This window comes from Pygocentrus nattereri, chromosome 9, assembly GCF_015220715.1.
Source record: "Pygocentrus nattereri isolate fPygNat1 chromosome 9, fPygNat1.pri, whole genome shotgun sequence".
Lineage (NCBI taxonomy): Eukaryota > Metazoa > Chordata > Actinopteri > Characiformes > Serrasalmidae > Pygocentrus > Pygocentrus nattereri.
In genome coordinates, this window is record NC_051219.1 from 17,596,687 (window position 1) to 17,622,228 (window position 25,542).

General features: G+C 40.0%; 1 protein-coding gene and 1 long non-coding RNA gene across 11 annotated transcripts in view; one reads left to right on the forward strand and one right to left on the reverse strand.

Moving 5' to 3' along the window:
- The window catches only part of plekhg5b (pleckstrin homology domain containing, family G (with RhoGef domain) member 5b), a 107,858-nt gene that overhangs the window by 64,839 nt on the left and 17,477 nt on the right, over nt 1–25,542 (forward strand). For 8 of the 10 annotated variants that reach the window (XM_017694267.2, XM_017694266.2, XM_037541125.1 and 5 more), the window contains 6 exons: nt 4,236–4,377; nt 5,214–5,313; nt 6,599–6,656; nt 8,063–8,154; nt 8,312–8,448; nt 12,241–12,407. In XM_017694267.2, the coding sequence (XP_017549756.1) occupies nt 4,236–4,377; nt 5,214–5,313; nt 6,599–6,656; nt 8,063–8,154; nt 8,312–8,448; nt 12,241–12,407 (696 nt within the window). Of the gene's footprint in view, nt 1–633; nt 688–4,235; nt 4,378–5,213; nt 5,314–6,598; nt 6,657–8,062; nt 8,155–8,311; nt 8,449–10,540; nt 10,704–12,240; nt 12,408–25,542 lie in introns of those variants that run through there. The other 2 variants (XM_017694271.2, XM_017694273.2) reach the window with 2 other exon arrangements.
- LOC108425556 lies at nt 12,705–16,736 on the reverse strand. The gene is made up of 3 exons (XR_001857716.2): nt 16,598–16,736; nt 12,900–12,953; nt 12,705–12,781 (listed from the first exon to the last, which is right to left on the reverse strand). It is a non-coding gene; the product is annotated as an uncharacterized LOC108425556 (long non-coding RNA).

Sequence of the window (25,542 nt, forward strand, 5' to 3'; positions counted from 1 at the left end):
AAAAAACGGCAATTGACCAGGGGGTTTTGCATAGAATCATGTCTATAAGTAGATTCTTGCAAAGCTATCGAAATAAACTACTCCTGGTTATCTTTTTGGGCCTTTAAATCGCATCCACACAGATAAGGCTTCAACCGAAGCTGCTCACATAGTTTTCTAAGCACACAAAAGCACATCTAACCTAATTGCGCTCATTGGTGAAGGCCACGTCGTGCCTATTACCAACAACAAGGCCCATTCTCTTTCTCTGTCTATTTAAAACCTGTTTGTTGTGAAGCCATGGCTGTCCTTCAGAGGTGGGGTCCAGCCAAGAGAGAGAGAAAAAGAGAGAGAGGGAGAGGAGTCTGTTTTAATCTCTAGCACCCCGTCAGATGGGGTTGACAGAGCAGATCCATGATTAGCGCCCCAGATTAGGGCGGTTTTGGAAGCGGGAAGGCTGTTTTTGGAGGGGGTAGTTGTGGTTCTGCCTTAAAGTCTGCCCCTTCTGGGGCATTACCCCCTGGGGGGCTTAACCTGGCTAGACACTGAAGAGGTGGATTAGTTGGTAGCTAGCGCTGCGTTTGGGGGAAGGGCAGAGTATTGGCGTTTGAAAGTCGTGGCGTGGTTCTGTGCTGGACTGTGATGGACCCTTTGGTAGCTCCTGAGGGCATGGTGAAGGCAGCCTGCACACACCCAGCAGTGTGGAAGGTAAGAGAGAAATTGGGATTCTGGGATGAAGTGAAGCCTTGGTGAAGACCTACATTCTTAAAACTAGAGGTGTCAAACGTGGTAGTTTGGAGAGATATCAACCAGTAGTTTTTATAAAGGAGGTGCGTGTGAAGAACCTTTATGGGAAGTTTAAAAAAATTGGCTCTGTACAAGTTAAAATGTTTCAATTAGAATTGTTGCAACCAATTAGAAACCTTTCTTTTACATGCTTTGAGAGTTATCATACAAGAACCCTTCAGTGAATGGTTATTTATAGAACTGTTTTTTTTTATAAAGGAGATGTGTGAGTGTGGAGATCCTCCACATAATGTAAAGGTTTTGTACTAGTTACAAGGTTTTTATTCAGACTGTTAGACCAATTTTGGAACCTTTATTTTAGGTTGTTTCTTTCACATTCTAGGTGCTGCTTTACTGGTTTTGGGCAGTTTAGTCAATGTGTGTGGTACACAGTAAAAAATCGTTCATTAGTTCAACCTTACATACTTGATGGCAACAAGCAGCTGTTTTTATTCAACTCGCATAAATCCTTTGAATGAAATAATGCAAAGACTAGTTTTAACTTGAATGAAATGATGCAAAGCCAGATCAAGTTTTTTCGTCCACATCATGCGTCTTGATGCAGTAATGTCAAACGATGCCTTCAGGCAAGGTCTGTTCAGGCAAAGTGAATTATGACTGCCCCTTAGTGCCCATCAGTATGCTTTGTTTGGTTATTGATTAAAAAGCATCTCATTCCTGAATAGTTATCGATAGGATATCCATCTCCATGAAGCTTAATTGGTGCAGTGATCGGGCCCTACTGTGTAATAATTAGAGGCTTAAGCCGGAGTATGATTCAAATGCTATAAGAACTAAACAAAATCAAACTTCCAAACACACTGAAGTGACCATATGATGCTATGTGGACCAATCGCAGTAAAGTGAGGTTTCCGAACAAACTACTTATTGATTAAGTTGATTAGGTTTCTGTTTGGCAAGCGGCACACACCAAATCATGTGAACTCAAACTACTGCACCGTTTTAGATAAAAAAAAAAAAAGAGAAAGAAAAAAGACATTGTTTATTTTGCTCCAAAACATTGTTTTAGTTTGATGTATACTGTTGAATGGAATTAATTGGTATACCTTACATTTTGCTTTATGGTTAACAGTGGATCTGGTTTCATAGCCACAAAACAATATCTAGTCATGGTGATTTGCTGTTTGGCTCTTTGGTGCTGATGCTCCAGTCCATGTGACAGTTTTTGACTCATCGCACGTTGCGCCTTGAAGCGCACTTCGACAGTCACGGGAAGAGTATCAGGGAGACGCCTGTTGTGTCTTGCTCCCTAGTGTGTTTCCTTGAGGGATAATGTCATTGAGGTGGATCCAGGTCTGGGCTTCTGAGTCACTCTGCACCTGGAGTCAAGTCAAGAGTTTCATAGACGTGTAAGGTCTATTCTGTTGTCCAGTGCTTTTTGGGCAGTGGAGCTGCTGGGACTGCACCATAAGGACAGAACAATGCAAGTATAGTGATGCACCAAAATGAACTGAGATTCGGGACACGTGGCTGGAAACCAAAAAGAAGTGGATTTTTTCCAATTTAATTTGCTGTTTGCTGTAATGATTAAGCTTCAAAGGCAACCACTGCCATGTTGATCTAAGTGAACTAGGATGAATTTAATTTTGAACGCCTTTCTAAACAAGATTATATGATTCAAATATTATACTCAAAGGATGAAGCACTACAACGTGCCTCAGCTGTAATGGCAGGAAAAAAGTATAAAAAATATGCATGTGGACATGCATAGCTAAAGTTTCTCCTGAAGGGGGCACAGATAGCACACAAACCTCTTTTAGTTTTTGTCATTTTTCAGAGTTTACATGTCTTTCCAAACCAGAGGTCTATTCCAGAGGAAGTCTATTTCCAGAAGACATTGAGTTCCTCAGTATTATTTATATGATGTTTTATTAAAGATTTTAATTAAATCAGGAATTAGAAAGAACATGAGCTAGAGACCACATAGAATGTAGATAGAAAAACTGTTTATTTTATTTCATTGTTCATCTGCTGCTGCTCAACCTGTTCACATGCATCTGACTTGATTAGAAGATGAAGGGAACAAACAGCATGTTAATTGCTATCCGATTGCCATGATCAGTTAGATTCCTTTTTAAATTCTGTTTTTTTTTGTTTTTTTTTTACACTTCATTGTAGATCTGTTTAATCCTGTACTCATATTTTCATATGAAGCCAATCAAAGAATGTCTGTGATTGGTCAGGATACACACAGCACACGCTATAACATCGAAGTGATAAATTAGAGATTGATTTGTGTATCGCAGCTGTCTCCTACATCAGTATTGCAAAGAATGATATTGTGATGATGACTAACACATGAAATCTTGTGTAACCCATCCAGCTGCAGTCTGTAGCCTGTGCTCCGGTTCCTCAAATTAAGCAGGGGGGTGGGTAAAGAAGTGTAGCGAGGGGCTCGATGTCCAACCATACAGTCTGCTCCTGTGCCCTTTGTGATGGTATAAACAGAGAACAAAGTTTCTGTGCTCAGCGGAAGCAGAGAAAGATCAAACAGACATACATACTACTAACTTTGCCCGTTCATTTTTACTGCATGAAACCAAATTTTCCTCATTTTAATTTTTAAATAAGAATTTGGTTCATTTTAAACAATGTTCACATACGGCATCATTCACTCCTCAGGCCATGCAGTCCATATATGGAAACCGGTGCTGGAAATGGCATTTCTCCCACTCAAAAGTTGCACCCAATCAAGAAAGTTGTATTTATAAGTGGAAAACTCAAGATTTCACCTTTTCTACAGTTTGTTAAAATGCTGAACTTGGTGCATGTGGAAAAAATATATACACTTTGTACTGTGTTCTTCATAATATATAAAGAGAAAGCAAGATACTATACTATTCTCTGGAGCTTCATGCTGTCAACAGGCGCAAGAACGAAGTGAAATCATATTTATTAGTTAACCATCTTGTATATTAAACCTTCCGATGAGCACCCAAATGCAACAGAAGGTTGAAAAACAGCCTGTTTTGAATGAATCCTTGTTCTGTAGTCAAGCATTGCTGCCTATTCAGCCTTCAACAGTTAAGCCTCGCTCGTTTACATTAAAAGGAAGTTATTAAGGGTGTTTCAGCCCAAACTGCTTTTTGAATGAGGTGTTGTACTGGCCAGCTAATCACAGCAAGGCCATTTACAAATATCAGACTCAAAGATACAGTAACAAAAAGCCTGTTTTCTTCTTTGAGGTAAAGAGAGCTTAAAATGGTCATGTACAGTTGCATTATAAATATTTGAAACTTAAGCCACACTAATGTCATAAGTAGACCCTAAGAATAGAATTTAAAAAAAGAAATATGAACTGCTTAAGTCATATCTGTTTGTGTGTCGTCGTCGTTTAATGTCTGGACAAAATGGACCTGGTTTTGTTAAGTGCTTTAATCTGAAAGGGCAAAATTGTGTTATTTTGGTGACTCAGCCCGAAAAACAAACCTCTGTGTGTTTGTGTTCAGGTGTGCCATCATCCAGACTGTCAAGACCTGAACAGCAAGAGTCCTCTCCACCTGTGTGAGTCATGTGACTCCCGCTGTCACCTGGACGAGACGGACAAAATGCACTTCGACCGGCACCCTCGCTTTGACCTGCAACCACAAGGTAGGAGCGCACACACAGATGCAGAAGAGAGGCAAACCAGCACAATCATGGGAGTGCAAATAGGGCAGCTTGTGGGGACTAACTAAATATCTAACCACAAACCACTGTACACAATAAACCACCGTTTCTGCACTGCTCTGCGTCATCTGCGCTTGTGAGGTCACACTTTGCTGAGGGCCAGCATTCGCAAGGCTACATGAAGCCTGCATAATCTTTTTTCATGACTACTGACATAAACCTACATAAGGCTTATTCCAACAAGCATCTGTTGATGGAAAGGCTGCTTTTATCCATTTTATTGTCCTAGTTAATTAATTTCCTAGTATTTCGTACAGTATGGTCTCTGTTTACTGTAATGACAAGCTCAAGCTTGCATGCACTCCAGAAATGTATGTAAAACCTTCTGATCAGTAGATCAAGTCCCCCTGAAAGTCGTCTGAACATTTGGTAGCTTCTTATTTTGTACCGAAATCTGAAATGAGCTAAATATGGCTTGTATCTAAATGTGACATTTACTAACCAACTTCCTAGTTTCCTGTAATGGTGCTGAAAATGAGCGCACGTTCATAGAATTAGCAGTTGATGATATGCTCCCTCACTGAAGTGTGTCATGGCTGTGAGAAGTGGAGTCACGTCTGTAAGCAGAGAGGAATGTGTCCTCATTAGATTAGCCTCAGTGAAGTCCAGCAAAAAGTAAGGATGACTAACGCTGCCTGTGTTAGTAAAAGGTTTTTGTCCCCTCGGTGGTCCTCAGTGGTGGGTGATTTGCCTTTGGACAGCCGATCTGTCTTTACACACACATACACACTGATGCAAACCCCTCTGTGTTTCTGCAGGTTCCATCCTGGCGCGGAATGTGTCCACACGCTCCTGCCCCCCACGCACCAGCCCCCCTTCGGACCTGGACGAGGAGGAGGGAGGGGGCACAGAGCGAGGGTCAGTCTGTTGAACAAATCCAAATGATTCTACTTAGACTTTAAAGGAATCCAAGAACTGTAGTCAGTCAGCCCTGACAAGTTTGGTGTCTTAAGTTTCCTTCTTTATTTTTACACTGAAGCTGCATGGCTGATGTAGCTTGTATGTCATTTACACCAATTTTAAGCTTATTTACACCAGTTAGCATAATGTAAATCTGTCTCGTCACAGTTTAGAGAAATGGAGACATTGTTATCTGTATGAATAACACATCAGGTACCTTAGAGAGCTAAAAACAATAGTAGCCATCTTGATTTTTATATGTTCTTTAGTGTACTTATGTAGAAATATGGACTGATTGTTTTTCCCAAACTATTTCTTTAACACAAACTTTTCATAAACTTATTGTGAGTAAAACTAGATATGCAGTATTTTATTGTACATTGAAACTGGTAATGCACCGAAATACGACCTGTATCAACGCTGATACCAACCTAATTAAACAGGTTACACTGCAAAAAATGATATCTCAGCAAGTGAAATGATCTAATTGTTGTTTCTAATAGTTCTCATTTTAAGATTATTCTAAGGTTGCTGACTGATTGTAATTTATTTCTAGACATTTTTTACTTCTTTCAAGTGATTTTAACCAAATTATCTCACTATGTTGGCAGATCATTTGCTTCTTGTAAGAAATATGCTTGAAACAAGCCAAATTATCTGCCAATATAGTGACTTATTTATCTATAAATAATTATCTAGAAATAACATAAATAAACTTATAAAAAGGTTACAACCATCTCAAAATGCAACGTATTAGATATATAGACCAGTTTTAAGATCATTACACTCACATTATTTATGTATGTGTGTATCAGCTACATCAATCCACTGTTAATAATGTTTCTTAGACATAGTCACTTTAAAATTTAGGAGTGTCATTCCGATACGTAATTGCGATTACATGGTTCTGGGCGATTCTGAGATAAGATTTTGTGATTTTTGTGATGTGTATATATTTATGATTTAGACTTTGTAGACCTATAAATAAATAAATTAGAAAGATATATAAAATGAAGTACTTGTTCAGTGTACCTCATTTTGAAATCCTGTTTTTTTTAAAAAAAAAAAGCTCAAATTGTGATAGATAAAATAAAGTCTGATAGCAGAATCGATGTCAGGAAGGAAAATGTTGTTTTGGTACATCCCTTTTTTGTATAGTGGATTTTCCTGATGTCTGTCTGTGCGTGTGTGTGTGCACGTGTGTGTGTGTGCGTGTGTGTGTGCACACCCTCTACTCTATCAGGGAGCGGAAAACAGGAGGGATGAAGCTAAGAAGGAAGGACCGGAGGCGTTACACTGATGTGAGTCCCCCTACTGGGAATTCAGGGTAGTACAGCAATAAACAAGGTGTCAGAAAAGATTCTTTGGGCTGAGGCCACAGAACAGGGGGGCCCAAATTTTTTGTGTTTGTGGCAGAAAAGACAAAGCAACTAACAAATAAAAACTGAATCTAATTACAGTATATTTTATTATTAAAATACTTATACAATTTTAAAGGAAAATAAAAATGTATAATGCTATATAAAGTATGTTTGTGGTTGTGGTTAGCACAACTTTCTAGTGGGCCAAAACAAACATAGTCATGGGCCACCTTTTAGTTACAATTTGTGCAGTACTGCTATAAAAGAATGACTTTTAATGGTTGTTTTTCAAAAATAAAAACATTTTTGTGAATGAAATGTGGAAGTGTGAAGAAACTTTTTAAAGCTTAGTCACTGTGAATTGGAAATGACAATGCACTTTCCTTTCTTGCTGTAACATATCAGGGAGGGTCTCCAAGCTAGCTCAACATTTTTGCTCAATGATATGTTAGGGTGGTGTGGGAAAAAGGTGAAAGACATGATTGTTTAAATTTGTTTTTCCCCCTCCTGCTGATGTAATGGTGTTGTAAGATGGATGAGGGCAAAAGGCATAACATTTTGATGAAAGATTCTTGACAAACATGATGAATGGTGATTAATGTAAGCTTGGACCCAAATGAACAAGGTACAAAATGTACATTTTGATTTCAGGTTGACTTGAACCTCCACACAGTTGATACTTTAATCTATACCAATTAAACCATTTTCTCTGAGCAGTGAAGCCAAGCCAAGAAACTTTATTTTTAAGGGTTTAGAGGGATTGGCAGTGGTTGCTGAAGCAATTCGCCATCAGAATGCAATTTGAGATCATACTTAGACAAAGTTTCTCAGTAGAAATAGAAAGAATTTTGATTAGTCAGTATGGGCCCATGTCCATAATACAAATAAAGCCTTGTCTAAGGCTGAAATGAAGTGCCAGTGCTGATTCATCTTTGAAAATCCTTTTTTACTTCAGGCTTAATCCAGATCTGGGAAAACGGCTGTACAAGTCACAGACTTGCTCTGGTATACATGTGTGGCCATTTGTTTATATGTGAAGAACGGAGTGTTTGTGTATCTGTGTATAGCTATTTATAAATTTTCCGGATGCCATATTTGTGGGTTTCTGCTGCTGTCTGGTCATACTATCAAACATCAATCGCTTCTGAAGCCCCTATCGCTGTACAGGAAATGACATCAGTCTCCGAGTCATCTTCCTTGGGCTTAAGATGTGGGAGATCTGAGTCTGACTTCAGAGGGATAATTTGTGTGTTGAAGCTAGGCTGCAGTTCAGCTATATATCTTGCTTAAACTAGACTCATCACTGATTTCACCCCTTCACTCGTTGTAAATGTCGCCCCCTGCAGGACCCCAGCAAGGAGTGCTTTACACTGAAGTTTGACCTGAACGTTGACATAGACACGGAAATAGTTCCTGCCGTGAAAAAGAAGACACTGAGGTGAGTCAGCAGGGAGATTTTCACACGTGAAGTGATTCTTGTAAATTCAACATTTAGCAACAGGCACAGGCCCTGATATAATGATGACATTTCCACTGCTGTGAGTAAAAAAAACAAAAAAAACCTGATTTTACCAATCCTTATGTCCCTAACCCAGAGAGATCCTGGGACCAGTTTTTGAAAGGAAAGGCATCGAGTTATCCCGTGTAGACCTGTTCCTGGACCAGTCCAACACACCCCTCTCACTGCAATTTGAGGCCTACCCTTTTGGAGGACACTACATCAAAGTCAAGGGTAAGGTTCGGTAGTAAATGCGTTTTTTTTTGTTTTGAGTAGGCTTGGACAATTTGATGACTTTTGCATCATAACATCAGCAGTCTTGATATGGAATGGCATCTGTATTGATTGCGATGAGATCAGCAGCAAATGCTGAATTGGATATCAGTCCTGTGACACTTCTAGACTGTTTGAGCTTAGTTTTTTTTTTTAAAGTGTGCTTCAATTAAAATAACTCATTTTACAGCTTAGTAGTTTTTAAAAAATTGGATTCATCTGGGCTTTCGCTGATATTTAAGGTTTCATTTTCAAAAAAGAAAAACTGGTATTGTGCTATCTTTAGTCTTGACCAACGATATTATTTTTGTAATGAGACGGTGATCAGCATGTTTACTGCCTAACTGCATGCATGTTTAACAGTGCCGAAAAACCATTCACGAGTCAGACTTGAGCACAGCCAGCCATTATTGGATTGTTTAAAAAAACACCAAGTGCAAACATGAGACATGAGATGTTCAGCTGCACTTATTTTATTATACTGCACTGTGTATTGTAGTTTATTGTATTGTATCTTATTGCTATTGTATTGCATTGAATGGCACAGAGTTCTGCGTTCAACTCTGTTTCTTTTTCTCTCTGTGTCTGCAGTGACATTTTGTTTCTAGCAGTATCTGAGCTCAGGACTGTCTTTTGTCTGAGCTATTGGTAACTAGCAAAGATACTTTCTCTAGATTGACAAAGCACTTCTTGTAAGTCGCTCTGGATAAGAGCGTCTGCTAAATGCTGTAAATGTAATTGTTCAATCCCTTTGACTGCCAGTGGGAGCTGTAGGAAAAACAGCATTGTGTGGGGAAATTGTCAGGGCTGGCCTAAAGAGCAATTTGTAGACTTTGAATACTTACTGACATTTTGAATGAGTACTTGAGTACTCGTTCTCAAAATCACACTCAAAAACAATACACACACACACATCTTCTAAGCCGCTTCTCCTTCTGGGTCGCGGGGGGAGCTGGAGCCTATCTAAGCAGTCATTGATTCATTTCCAGCCAGGGAATTTAACCCAGGCCCTCCTTGCTGTGAGGCAACAGTGCTACCCACTACGTCACCTCAAAAACAGTACTTGAAGCTGTTTTTAAGTTTACACTTACACGCAGATTACACACTGGCTGCACTAGACATTTCTATCTTACATTCACAGTGATCCAGTCAAATCTCACACTTACATTTTATATAGTATTCTAAACTATATTTAAACTTAATTAGTTACTAAAATGTGATGACCTTATGTGGTCGTTGCAGAGCAGCTCCTGTGCTGTACTAACGGTGTGTGGCGGAGACTCTTCTCTGATACAGCAATAAGAAACAGATCTGCTGTCTGTGTTGTCAAGCTTAAAACCTGCTGTAAATCTGTTTAATTAGAAGCAAAAAACTGCTAATATTCTCGCTTGAGGCAGCTGCGTGATAAAGCTGAATTGGAGGCAGTGTGGAGTGGCCTGAAGGTAAAGCTGATTTGGAGGCAGTGTGGAGTAGACTGAAGGTAAAGCTGAATTGGAGGCAGTGTGGAGTAGACTGAAGGTAAAGCTGAATTGGAGGCAGTGTGGAGTGGACTGAAGGTAAAGCTGAATTGGAGGCAGTGTGGAGTGGACTGAAGGTAAAGCTGAATTGGAGGCAGTGTGGAGTGGACTGAAGGGAGTACTCGGAAAAGGATCGAACGCTACTTACATATTTGAGATGATACGTCAAGCTTGTCGTGTATCTGTTGTTTACTCTTTGAAAAGCCCCAATGTTTCTGTCATTTATCTCATCCAACCAATCTCAACACCTATTGCAGTTTCCTGGATGGGTAGCCCAGACAAAACAAAGTATTTTGTGATCTACGAATATGGCAGTTTAAATTATATTGGGGCGGTTATGTTGGGTGAAGGGGCGGCTGCGTTATGTACTGCCGGACAGCTCTTTCATGACTAATGACCACATGCCTGTCCTCGACACATCTTTAATCAACTAGCGGACATGCAGGCACACACACTCAACAGACATCACACTTGCCACATTTTTGCTTACGTAATTTGCAGCTGCTGACGTGAGACTGGAGAATTAGATGGAAGTTAAAATGATTAGAATGGTCAACACCGACAGCTTTGCCTTGCAGTAGCACCACTGCTGATCCAGAGAGTGGCCTCTATACACCACGAACAAGGACTTTTAAGGATATAGTAATGCATTTTTAGCGATGATGGCTGATAATGACAACATTTCAGAAGAAAGCTTATGTGAGTATTTTAAGATTTGTCACCATACATTTTAGCATGTTTGGGCTGATTTCTTAGATGATCTGAAGTGTGATGAGGTTCACAGTGTCATTGTTTTGACTGTGCGCTGTTGCCTGAAAGTCTGATCTCTTATGAGATATTTAGAACGTTGTCATTTTCAAAAGGATGGATGTTTCTTAACGGTCAGATTTGTTACTTATGTGAAAGTATTACAAATGCACAAAGACATCAGAAGCTTATCAGTAATTGCATAAAAAAGGCATTAACAATGGACAGCTGTTTAGATTTGACTGATATTTGAAATATTTGAGGAGACACTGGATTACTATTCTGTCTAGTCTCCATTTTGTTCATTTTGCTGCTTTTGCAACTCCATAAAAAGAAATGTTATTTATTTGAAATGCTTATCCAGGTAGATTTAGTCACAGTTCACACATTTTATACAGCACTGTACAAAAGCCAGAGACCACCCTTCATTAATTTCATTTCCAATCAAACCAGCCATTAAGTACAAGCGATTTATTTTTTTTAAAAGAGGAAATGTGTTTAACAGAAACCTCAGAAACGACATTTTCTCATGTTTACTGTGTCTACACTTTGCCTTTTATTACAGCTTCCTCTTTTTTCCCAGGAAATTTGCTTGCCTTGATTTCTCAAAGAAATCTACATTGTTGTTTTTTCACACGCACAAAGTTCAGTCCTAGAAGTTGGTTGAATTTTCTGCTTCTATGATTCAAGTGACCCCAATTACAAATGAAGTCTCAACTGTCCATTTTCCGTGTTCTAGTGCCTGTTTTCTGCTTTTCTGTCTATTTGCTTCTCTCAGTATCAGCTTCCTTTACATGTACTTTTAGACTAGGAGAGTTAAGTTGGAAGGATGGACAGATGGATAGATTTTTTCAGATCTGAAGCAAGAGTGGACTACCATGTCTTGCATGGTAGTTAGGAGTCCCGTTTTCTCTGCAGCTTTTTCTCCAGTTCTGAACACTCATTTTATTCCTTTCCTTATTTTCTTTTTACTTTCCCCTTCTGTATGAAACTCGATTATTTTGTATCTAATCTCCTCAGAAATATCTGTTTGAGTTGTTGTCTGGTTGCATGTTTGTGTCTCGGAAGGGTAACCGTGTCAGTGACCTGGTTTTAATATTGAAAGGATGGAAGAGTTAAAGTGGGAGCAGGGGACACGGAAGAAAAGAGTGGATAAAATAAATACAGATGGATTTGATGTGCGCAGTGTTGGAAGTGTTTGTGTAAAGTTCTGTTAAATGTGTGTTTCCTGCCATTTTCTTTTACTTTTACATAATAACTGTACTTACTGACAATTGAGTAAGCGAAATGGTGGTATCTGACTTTCAAACAGTGGTACCATCAGCAGATACGTACATGAAAAGCTTTGGCATGATCACACAATACTCATCAGTGCATCACTAAAACATGTTATTGTGCTCAGCACTTACTGTTTATTCACTTGTTGTCAGCACTTTTGGTGATGTGGGCTGAATGCAATGTATTGACTTTTCTCTTTTTTTATGCGTAGCTCGTCCCGGTGATGAGCTGAAGGTGGAGCAGGGAGTGAAAGACTTGCGCTCTCTCAGCTTACCCAATATGAAGAATTCAAGTGGGGGCAGTCCTTATATTCTTGCCCCCGCCAATGAAAAGGTTGAACATGGTTCCCTTACCCGCCGAGAGAGTGTGGACATACTGGTGAGTAACACTAGCCTTCTCTTTCTCATGTGGTTCTGTCTTTTAAAAATGTGGCTTCTCTTTGAATGAATGAATGCATGAATGAATGAATGCATGAATGAATGAATGCATGAATGAATGAATGCATGAATGAATGAATGAATGAATGAATGCATGAATGAATGCATGAATGAATGAATGCATGAATGAATACTTCATTTTCTCTTGCTGCTACATCTCAAGCATACAGCTGATTACCACAGACAGTAATTTCTCTATACCTAACCAGAACAGGAATCCCATCAACTTTGTACTCACTTAGAATAGAAGCCAGTCAGCAGTTGCTTCACTGACAGATGTAGCAGAGATTCAAGTTGTTGCTGGTGATTCACTCTCTGTTCGACAGATATATACACAATTCATTTATACAGGATATACAGAAACGCACTGTTCTATACCTTTCCAGTTTGCAAATCTTCACACCCTTCTGCTTCCTGATGTCCTATTTAATACCTGGTCTGAACATTTTGCTTCTCCTTATGGTTTTCTGCCAACCTCTCCTTCCTCCTGCAAAAGGAAGTGGTTGTGTCACTTTGAATACATAGTCACAAATGCAACAGCATGTAAGATAGATGTTACACACTTATGGCTGTTTCTGTTGGTGGAAAAGGACTGTATATGGGTTTCATTGCAACAGCAAATGTTGCAAGAAGGTTCAGACTTCTCAGAAGTCTCAAGCTATTTTTGGCCATTTTGCTGCTTCCTGCGTCCTCCGTACTCTTTCATTCTTTGACATTGTCTTTTGTGCTGGTATGCATCTGGTCAGTTTGAGGGTAATGATTTTCACCCCCTGCATTCTAGGTTTCTCCATGGAACACTACAGGCCAGTAGTTTAGAAACAACATTCATTTTATAAAAGTAAACATGAGTCTTTTAGAGCAAGATAAAGTTGCAGTACTGAAAATGTTTGGCAAATTTGTGGCCTGACATCATTAAAATTATCGGTGGCATTTTAGGGAGATATGCTATATATGACATACATGTCAGTTTGTTACATAAAGGTGCGTTTTGGTTGTAGCCCAGTTTGAAAATCAGTTCACACTAAAACTGTGAACTGTGGTTGGTTATTTTGAATGCCAGTTAATCAAACCTTTCCTGTCAAATTAGGGAGTTCTTTGTCACTGACAGCAGGCAGAAGTTTGGCTTACAAGATGATCACACTACAGAGTTTAATTACATGTGTCATAAAATGATAACACAGTTAGTCCTGTTTAATTAGATCTGGTATAATGCATATGTGTATGTATGAAATATTGTTCTTAGTTTTTCTTAGTTTTTTTTCTGTTTTCTGTACCACCTTTTTAAAACCTGTTTATGTATTGTTTCCTGAGAATGTCTTCAAGTATCATAATGGTATATTTTTGCCCTGATGTCCCTTTCCTATAATACGCTAATCAAAGGAATATTTTGGAAAAACGTTTGTTGGTTAAACGAGATGTCAATAAACATGTTGCATTTCAAAGTATTTTTGAAGCTATAAAAAAGAACCACTGCTTGCTTCCATTCTTTTGGCCTGTAGCATACCTGCTCAGCATCAATCTGTGAAGTAGTCTCTTCCCAGGTAAGCCGAGGCCCATTGGTTCTGCTTGTGCAAACATCGGCCTGTTGGTCTGCTGGCATCAAATCCGTGGGCAGGTCAGAGTGTGCTGTGTGCTTTATGCTTGCTGCAACACTAAAGCTGTTACTGTTTGTCTGAGGCTTAATTGTCGAACTTAGCAGTAAAACCTTAAGATGACAGTTCTCAGGTGGACCGTGGCTTTGAGCTTATTCTGCCGTGGTGCATCAAGTTGTGTTTTGTATAGTTACGTAACTCGCTCAGACAAGCCTGCCCGTGTTGGAGCCCTAATGCTTCTTACAGCTCTTATTCTCCTTTAAATACACAAGAAATTGGGTTTCAGCTTCCAAATCTACCATAAAGCTGGTCTTTATGAAAAAGCAGCACTGAGCACTTTATCCCCATCATTGAGCCAAGCTGTCTGGATTTCTTGGAAAGTTCTAATTTATGAGGAGCAGTTGGCTCTCCATAAAAGGAAAAGCATTGCCTTAATGCAAAGTGAGAACATTTTGTCTGTGGAGTTGTCAGTCCTCTCCATCCAAAGGAAAAACTGATAATTGTTATGGATAGGCTTTGATCATGAACGAAAAAACAATTTAAAGATCAGTTATTGGAGTCCAAGCAACATCTGTAGAAGATGTCAGCAAGAAGTGAAGTTATCCCTTCGTCCACAGGTGTGCGCTACAGAGCTTGCAAACTTTCTGTCCTGGGTGCTAAGGGCATTATTTGTGTTGGGCCAAAAAGACAAAAGAGTAGAAGGTAGGTAGGTTTTGAAATTAGAATATAGTAAGCTATGGTATTTTAAAAATGTTACATTGCTTGGGGAGTGGGGTAAGTTGAGCATTCTGCTGGGCCGATTCACACGTCCTCGTGCCACACTTTGTGCAGCCCTGATTTAGTATGTAGAGAGTTATTTGCGATAGTGACCTGATTTGAACTTCACCACATCCTTGTCCTCAAACTGACCTTTATTGCATAACCCCTTTCAACAATGATAATCACTTTGATTAATGACGAACTTTGCACTGTCCCATAAGCAGCGGGCAGGTTTGCATTCACGCATTTGCCTGGCGACGGAACATCGAGCATTTGCATTACAGCCTCCTGTGCCAAATTCCAGCATTCCACCTTCCCCTTTTTTTCCCTGGAAGAGATTCCACATTGTTCCTTGATGCTATTCTGAATATAATTCCATCACTATATGCAAATAGCGTTATGTCACAGGTCTTTGTCTAAAGACTGCAGGGCTGCAGCATTAGTGTAACCAGCCAGGTTTTTGTTTATTCTTCCTGATATCCTTCTGGGACATTTAAGAATAGAATGCAGGGATTTTTGATTTGGTTAATCTCAGGAAGGAAAAAATAACCCAAAGGGGAAAAAAAGTAAAAGAAACCGACTTTGAATGACATCAGTGTAGGGCTTTAGGATTACCTTTTAGATTACCGCTGCTGTTGTGCAAAAGATTAGCAGCACACAGAGGAATACACCTGAAAGCATGTGTGATTATACAAAAATAGCCAAGAAAAACTGTTAAAAAAGGCTGCCTCTTCAGAAGAGCTAACTATGTTGGATGTTGTTGGCAACTTGTTTTCTTCTTATTGGTATAGTATGGCATGTTCAATATAATGACCTTTTAATTTCTATTTTATATAATAAATTAATTACAATTATCTGTTTGCCTGTAATGAATAACTGATTTATTTGAATAAAACATGATGATGCAGTGGATAATGACATTTTATATGTACAAAAATGGTAGTAGTTTCATTAACAGTGGGTCCATAATGAATATCTAGACTTATATTTGAGAGTGGAGAGTGGGTGAGTGACTAAATTTGTCTTTATCAGAGATTGCTTTCTTAGGAGTGGTTAGCCCCAGATGAGAGAGAGAGCATTTCTTGGACATGTTGAAATAGAATGTTGACATGTTGAAATTTTTTTTTTTTTTTTTTTTTTTAATGAAAAAAAGTAAATAATCAAAATGCCCAAATCATGAACAAACTTTTAATAAAATGTGGCCATTTTAGAAAAGTTATTTAACCACTTAACCATGCAGCACCTCAGACATGTCAAAATGATGTGCCAACAGTAAACTCATCAGATAATGAATTTTCGGTATTTCTGGACCTAGCTAACATTAGCTAATTAGCCTAGTTTGCAAAAAGCCACGTCACGCTATCTCTGCCTGCTCAGTCACAACCTTAATGAGTTCTTGATGAAGCTCATTTACTCATGTTCATAATAAGTTTCATCATAGCAAAGTGTAAGATGATGCAGATGCTTGCAAATACAGTATGAGCCAAATGTCCCATTTTACAGTCCTGTTCACTCAGTTGTTGGTCTGTGTATTTTGTCCATCTGATGATGAAATGTAATGAGTGCCCAAATAGTGATTTCAGTTTTGAATACTGCCACCTTAAACGGTAAACATTTAAGTACTCAAGTACACATGCACAGCCGTAGTCTTTACCACCATCCACTTTTACCCTGTATCTCTAGTGCAAACCTAAAGCAGCAGACTTAAGACAGTAAATGTACTTTGGCTGATCAGCTATTCATAAGCAGAAGTTTATGTAAATATGATTTTTCACTTAACTGTTCCGTAAAGTGTTTCCAGACTTCTGGACTTGCCATAGCGACCCTGTACCTCTGTAAATCCAGCCTGTTTTCTGCTTTGACTCTGACGGCATTTGCCACTTAGGATGTTTGGTTCTGCGGAGTCTCTGAGGCTGGCAGGGCAGTATGTGTAGCCCAATCTGATACCCACTGCTGGAATTCACCTGCACTCTGCCAGCTTTTCTCCTGGAATGTTTATGAGGGCCATTAGCTGTGACTGCATTTGACCCTGCTGTGCCTTGCCCCCTCACCAAAGCCTGACCTTTAGAACATGTCTGCCGCCCCACAGTGCTCTGGGGGTGCTGCTGGCCGCAGGGCTCCTCTTTGAGCTGTGATTTCTCGTATCTGCACTGCTCTTGTGATGACCTTTTGAGCTTCACTGTTTGATGTGCACTTTTATTTTCCACCCCTCCGAGCAACAAAAGGACAAGTGTCTCACAAGAGTAGGTTTTCTAGTGAAATTCATGTTCATGTTCGCTGCCTCAACCTCTTTGATCCTGCTTACTCTCGTTGAACTGTATCCTTACTTGAGGGCCCAGTCTGTTGGTAGGGAAGCATACCTGTATCAGTGTTACACTCTTACATACTTAAATTTGTCTCATTTTCCATATTTTCTTGTAAGGGCTGCACCCTTGATAGACTAAACCATTACCCATGTATCTAAAACTTCAGCTGTGCTTTGGTTTTTACCTAGAAGATGACTGATACTTGGCAGTGTCACCACATGCAGTGTACTTCATCTCAAGTTTCCCATGAATGAATGTGATTCATCCATCAGTCTGGTTTATGTTCATTGGAAATAGTTGTGTGTCTCTGTGTCTGGGCGCCTTCTTTGTTGATCTCTTCTTACATGTTTGTGCAGTTTCAGGCCAAAAATGACAAAATGGTCCTGACTTTAAATATGTATTTCTTTACTTATTACAAGAAACATATGTTTCATTTTTAACACTTTTTTGACTGCGGCTTACTTGGGTTAGATTTGGGGGTAAAATTTGGAAATTTCTTGTTACATATACAGTCATGTGAAGAAGTATGTAGTATATAAAAATATTAAACTTTTTCAGCATATTTGGACATATAAATATTTAGTCTTCATTTAACAATGTTGATAGATGAAGGGGATCTAATAGCTACACACATAGTTACCCATGTGGTCACACATAGATAGTTACCCTGTATAGAAACACATAGATAGTTACCCATAGTATTCATAGTTACACTCTGTTTCCAAAAGTATTCACTCGTCTGCCTTCACACCGCATATAAACATCCCAATCTTAAAACATAGGGATTAATATGATGTTGGCCCACTCTTTGCAACTATAACAGCTTCAACTCTTCTGGGAAGGCTTTCCACAAGGTTTAGGAATGTGTTTATGGGAATTTTTGACCATTCTTCCAGAAGCGCATTTGTGAGGTCGGACACTGATGTTGAATGAGTAATCCTGGCTCACACTCTCCACTCCAATTCATCCCAAAGGTGTTCTATGGGGTTGAGGTCAGGACCCTGTGCAGGCCAGTCAAGTTCTTCCACACCAAACTCGCTCATCCATGTCTTTATGGTCCTTGCTTTGTGCACTGGTCATGTTGGAACAGGAGGGGGCATTCCCCAAACTGTTGCCACAAAGTTGGGAGCATGAAATTGTCCAAAATCTCTTGGTCTGCTGAAGCATTGAGTTCCTTTAAGTGGAACTAAGGGGCTGAGACCTGCCAAACCCAGACACGTCCATCGTATTGCCAGAAGTGTGATTAGTCACTCCAGAGAACATGTCTCCACTGCTCTGGAGTCCAGTGGCGGCACTTTACACCACTGCATTTGACGCTTTACGTTGCGCTTGGTGACGTAAGGCTTGTATGCAGTTGCTCGGCCATGGAGACCCTTTCCATGAAACTCTCTATGCGCTGTTCTTGAGCTAATCTGAAGGCCACATGAAGTTTGGAGGTTTTCTCTACAGATTGTCTCTACAGAAAGTTGGCAACCTCTGCTCACTATGCGCCTCAGCATCCGCTGACCCCGCTCTGTCATTTCACGTGGCTGACCACTTTGTGGCTGAGTTGCTGTCATTCCAAAATCGCTTCCACTTTGTTATAATGCCACTGACTGTTGACTGTGGAATATTTAGTAGAAAGGAAATTTCATGACTGGACTTGTTGCACCTGCGATGGACTGGCGACCTGTCCAGGGTGTATCCTGCCTTCCGCCCGAAGACTGCTGGGATAGGCTCCAGCTCCCCCCCGCGACCCTGACGGGGAAGCGGCTTAGAAAATGGATGGATGGATGGATGGATGGACTTGTTGCACAGGTGGCATCCTATCACGGTACCATGTTGGAATTCATTGAGCTCCTGAGAGTGACCCATTCTTTCATAAATGTTTGTAGAAGCAGTCTGCAGGCCTCGATGCTTGGTTTTATACACCTGTGGCCATGGAAGTGATTAGAACACCTGAATTTAATAATTTGGATGGGTGACTGAATACTTTTGGAAATATAATGTAGTTACCCATGTAGCCACACAAATAGTTACCCCTAAAAGTACATATAGGTAGTTATTAATAAAAAATAAATTAATGTAAAAACAAAATATAAAACAAAAGTGTGTGATGTGCTGATATAGCCATTGTCGAGGCCTGTCTATCTTCCTGATGGAGTGGTAGGTCTGTTACACAAGAGCAAGGGTAATCGGATCAGAGGCTTTGGCAGGCCCTTGGGCCAGCAGACCACATGACGCAGGACATGGGGAAGCATGTCACCGTTGTGATAAAGGAAAGTGCACAAGCCCCCTGATCTGGACATCTGCCTCCTCAGGCTACTGACCCAGTAATAACCCTGGTACCGGATGTAATAGCGGACTTCATACTCCCCTATAAGAAAGACATATACCTCACTCAGTTCACTGTGCTGAAAACAGTAGTCACCTGCAGTATCTATTATAATGAGCAGGCCTATTTCCAAAAAGGGTCTTCTTTAAAAAAAATGTAAAAAATAAAATGTCTGGCAGAGACATGTGTTGCTTAACTTTGTGTAACTGGACCATTTGGAAGATCAGAGGCTGCAGTCAAAAGCTTTAACTTTAAACTATCAAATGCAATTCCATCGATGCAGCATCAAAGCTTTGGAATACTTGCATGACATCTGATGGCTGCAGCATGTGGTTGATGAGGGCTGGAGCAAGAAACTTCTTCCCCCTGTCATCGAAACACATGCTGAAGTATGGATATTATTCTTGTTTTATAACTTCACCTTCATCTAAAATGATTTAAGGGGCACAGACTATTTGAACACAATGTCAATATACTGTGTTCAGTACAGAGTTATTCAAGTCTCTGTATGTCTTCTTTTTGGTTTCTGTTGGCACTGTTCTTGTTTTATGAACATCGAGTTAAAGTTGTTTTTTGCTTATGTAATTCTAATTGCTGCTTGTGACTGCTAATGCTGCTAATGACATCATCTCTTGATACATTGTTTGTTGTGTTTTGCACACAGGTGAAGCCATAGTATATATACATGCTGAATTTAAGTAGCCTTGTGATGTGCTATGATGCCCTTTTGATGAAAGGAAGGCAGCAAATGGAAGTTATCATTTATTTACACTGTTGTAGTTCCCTACAAAGTGTACTCCTTTTATGTGCCCTCGGCGGGCCCTTCCCCCAGAGCGCTGAGCTGATTGATGTCTTGATTTGCACTGAGGCTAACCCGATTATTATGCAGTTAGTTTCAGGCTATCAACACCCTGTGTTAAGACACAATGGGGAAGCAAGAATACACAAAGCACAGACCTATATTGATCTCCTTTCTGGTTTCCTATGTTGATAAGCCTCATGTCTGTGATATAGAGTGGTTCGTGTTTGTGATCATTTATTGAAAGTTGCTTTGTAAGCAATCTTATAATTCTATGAAACACAGGAAAATTTTACAATATCAGCATGAACAGTAGAGCCTTGGACAAATCCAGGCAGTTTCTGGAGAGTATAATATGGCTTGGTGAAAGCTCTTCAGGCTGTGGGTTCTCTTAGCAAGGGTGCTGCTGCATGCATTGCAAATCACAAAAAGTCCTTTAGTCAAACCTTTTTACAGAGCAGTGTGTTAATGTTTGGAATTCACATCATAATGAATTGAATAGTTTCCATGAATGGGGTTGTTTTAAAAGCAAATAAGTACCGAGGAAGCTTTTTTTGAGCCCTTGAGGGAGTGTTTTGTTTACGCCCTCTCGCCCGAACATTGCAAACTGGCATTTTGCTAATGTTGTAATATCTGCCATTAGACAGTTTTCTGTTATTTTATAATGGCTCTCTTAAATAAACATTAAAAATTCGATTTTTTTAGATGAATTGTGCTCAAAATACAGCAATAAAGTTGGACTCTGAGATCGTATGCTGTGTGTTTGTTCCGAAATAGCCATGCACTTACTTGCAGTAGATTTTATCTGAGCTGTAGACAATTACATTTCCCCAGCAGGAAGAATTCCCTCAGTGGTTTGTTTGGCATGTCATTAGTTGTTTGTACGTGACTAATGCTTTGATAAGCAATTATGCAGGGTCTGCTGTTCCTTGGCCCTCAGAGGGGAGGGGTCAGCAGCCGCTGTGTGAATGCTCAAGGGACATAACTGTGTGTGTGTGTGTGTGTGTGTGTGGGCTGAGGTCTGGAGAGTGGTTGGAAGTGGGAGGAGTGCACAACAGAGCCAGAGCTCTATAGAGTTATCAGTGTCAGTCTCAGAATCTAAATGATCAGAGGACCCACAGAAGCACATCTCGCATGGGCACTGCTTTTCCCTGGTCTTTGGTTAGTTGGCACTCTTGGAAGGGATGCTGAACTTTTAGATTAAACCAGTGTTCCTTTGCCTGTTGTGGACCTACTTTGGGGTGTCCTTGTAGGGTTAGGACTGGAGTTTGGGCAGTTGCTGGTGGGCTAATGGTGCGTTTTGGTCGCCTCTCTTCCTGGCGCAGTTGGGACTTGCTACATATGGATCCTGAAAACCTTTCAGATTCTGCGCTACATCAGACCCCAGCACAATGTCAGGTAAGAAGAGGTTTCTAAGAAGGGATCATCTGGTTTACAAGATCTATGGGAAACTAGTTCGCTGGATGCGTTTTATCTAATGGTGACAGGTTTGAGGTGTCTTCTTTTTTAATTGGCAGTGGCAGGTTGTTTTGTAGAATTCACCCGGTTGGCAAGATCTACATGAAATTAGTTAGCGAGTGGTTGCAGTTTATTTAGTGGTGGCAGGTTCCTTCTAGGGCTCACCTGGTTAGCAAGATCTACATGAAACCCATTAGTAATTGGCTGCAATTTGTTTAGTGATGGCAGTTTCTTTTAAGGGTTCACTTGTTTGGAAAAATCTGTGTAGAACTAGTTAGTGACTGGCTACAATGATTTTTTTTTGTGGTGGCAGGCTCTTTCTAGTGTTCACCTGATTGGCAAGGTCTTTATGAAACTAGTTAGCGAGTGGTTTCAATTTTAGTGACAGTAGGTGCTCTCTAGGATTTACCTGATTGGCAACATCTTCATGCAACTGGTTAGCAACTGTATGCTTTTTTTAAATTTTTATTTAGTTCTTTGAGTGGGAGGTACGTTTATTCAAGCCAAGCGGTAAAATATTAGGCATGACTCTGTGTCTGGGCATTCCATCTTTGTCTTCTTTTGAAATCCAACCTGTTACTCATCCCATTATCCGTTGCTTAGTTGCTCATTGAACGGATGTATGTCCATGCATGGGGATGCTCAATGCCAGATTGTGTGTAATGGAAGTAGGATGCATACGCAATGGAAAGGCAGAGGTAGCGCTGTTTAACCTGATGACAGGTTTGGGGCCTCTCTGTGAGACAGACAGGCTTATCTACCCTCGGTGATAAGGCTTCTCTGGTCTGTCACTGTTTTTGATCATTGATTAATCTGCCATACTGAAGTTTCAATGAGTCTTTGTTCCACCTGTGTGCTGTGTGTGGGGTTTGACTAATGGAAACTAGCCAGTGTGCACAGCTGGCCCTGAAACCTGGCCTTAGCTGACAGTCGAGGCTAGTCAAGCAAGGGCTAGAGAGTGAAACGTGAGCTGTTTGCACTTGTTTGTCTTTCACTCAGCACAGGTGTTTTGTTTTTGGGTGTTTTCTGTCGAGTGTGTGTGCTCAGCAGTTAATGCCCCCTGTTTTCCCATCATTAATCAAAGGCTGATCAAGGACCATTCTTATCTTCCCCAAAACAGGCTAAACAGGCCCACAAATACTGGCTTGTAAAACACTAATAGCTTGCTAATAGCGCTTTCTCAGACTCCAGAATTTGTTGCTTCATATTTGGTTATTGAGCTATGGGTAAGCCAGTACTGGAAAATGCAGGTCAGGATTTCAGACTCTCAGTGCTATTAACTTGTTCGCTGGGCTGTTAACATTCCCACAGTTTCCATAGCTGTCAGGATATTAAGCCTGAGAGCTCAGTACATCTTTGCTCTTAAGACAAGGTGTGTGGACACAGGCTATGGTAAACCTCTAGTAAACAAGACGTGCTTGGCCAGCATTACCTGTACACCTGTGTAGCTGTTTAGCAGTTATTTCATCTGTAGAACCGTTTATTCATACATCTTATCAAATTTTATAAAAAAGCATTAATAATGCAAATCCTAACAAGAGTTTGCCTGGTTTGCATAAAGTGCACGAGACTTGTTATCAATTGGGTCCATTTTATTTAATTATGGTCACTTAGGGTCACTTAATTTCTTGCATTCTTAATATTCAATAAAATTGGTGGTTCCTATTAACACCAGTTGCTGAACAGAAAGGGGGTTTAAATGATTTGGAAGCTGTAGCTGTGTTAAAAACTATTCAATGTAGATATTAGGCTTTCGACTGGCCTGTAACATCACAGCTTTACATGGCCAGGACCTGCTGGTGGGGCTAAGCTTCTATTACACAATTTGTAGCTTAAGGATAATTCATTCTAGTCGTGTTACTGAATAATGGGATTAGGATGCGATGAGCCTGAGATTTTTAGGGGTTAAGAGGCAACAATAACAGAAGCATGTAGACTACCATAAGACAACAAGCTTTAGCTACATAATTACCTGTACAAGAACCAATTTATAGGCTGTTAAATTATGACTCGTTAGATCTTGCATGAGAACCATCAAGCCATGCCAAGAACAAAATCAGCTTGCATGTTGAGTTCATTTTCTTGGCTCTCAGTGGTCCACTGTGGTGTTTTCACATGACCTACCAGGTAATTGAAGAAGATGCTGCAAATATCAGTGTACGTTCTCCTCAGAGATGTAGTGAATATGTGGACAAATGGACTAAAACAGGAACTTGGGCTGGTATTAGTGTGCCTACATCCCTCAACAGCGTAAAGTACCCTCTGATGCTTTGTTTAAGCAGTGGTGCATCTTTGTCTTGAAGTCGTTCCAAGTCAATGAACCCTGACATTAGAGAGGAGTAAAATGCACAATGTTAGTTCTACAGTATGTTCTGGCAAAGCATTAGATTAGGTGCTGATATCAGCCTCAAGCGCGTGCTGTAGTTTGGGATTTCCCCCCTCTTGATTCCCAGAGGTCATTTCCCTGTGGAGAGAGGCTCTGAGAGATTGGGAAATGGTCTGCCCATGTGTGTATATATACACATAAACAAAGAAATTTTGCTTTCGTTTTTACAGAGCAGGGAAGCTCAGGTGGCATCATAGGCTGTGAAGTTGTTTGATGTAGTTTCATTCATAATACATATTTAATATGAACTCAGTAACTGCATGCCCGTAGCTTCTATGCATGAAACTTGTATGCACAATCTGCATACTAGTGATTGTGTGTTCATTACTTTCATTTATGACTAGGTGTCTTTTTTAAGCCCTTAGATACAATTTGTAGAAGACTATCAGTTTAGGAATATTAGGAATATTTCATGAAAACTGTAACCAGATGAAACTGATGAGCCCAGTATGGAGTCCAAAGAAAAGGAAGCTTCTGTTTAAATCTTTTCTCAATCTTAGCATCACATTTTACAAATTTCCTGTAGTTTTCAGGCTAACAGAACACTGTAGGCTTTAGACATCAATATTTTAACACATAGCAACGTATAAACTGTTAAAGTGGATCTGTTAAACCTTTACCGACCAGAAACACAAGCATGTTTATTTATATTTTTGGCTTCTGTAATCAAAGTAATGTTAAAACATGACTCATGTGTATATTAATAATATTCTTATTAATGTGTTTTTCTTGTTCAAAATGGGTAAAAGACAACACAAACTAAATAAAACTATGTAAAAGTGTTCTGCCTTGTTATATAACATTCTTTGCATATCAATTAAACGCAACAGAAGCATCCAGAAACCATGTTATTGAAGTAACAGAGTAGATCAAATGGCAGATATGGCTTTGTGTAATCCAGGAGGTAACAACATCTTGTAGTACATGCAGATTTAGGTTGTTTATTATGGAATACACATGTAATTTAAACAGGTGTTCTGAGTACAACTATAAGTGCATTTGTTAATTAAGGGAGGTCAGTGGTCCTCTGCAATTAGAAATGAATCCCATTTGACGTGGAGAGGAAAGGGAGAAAGTGATTGTCCGAGGAGTTAAAACAATAGACAAGTCTCCAAACAAACAGTTGGCGTATCTGATGTACCAAAATCTTTTGTTGAGGTTTTGAAAGCTGTCCCAAGGGTCTGCCTACATATGCAGATTAGCCTTCTGCCTTTCCCTAGCCACACCTCTTTCTTCCTGCACTCACACAATGGGATAGGATCCTTCTTGTTGCCATGACGTTAGGTCAGTCCTCCTTAGTAATGCAGGCGAGCAGCCTCTGTTGGCTCACTTCACATCACAGCGCTGGACAGGCAGAGGAACGTTTACAGGACAAGACGTACAGAGATCTGAAGTGATCCAGTTTGTGAGCCCTGAGGAGCTCCCATCTAAAACAAAAAAATACACGAGTTACTGTTTGAAC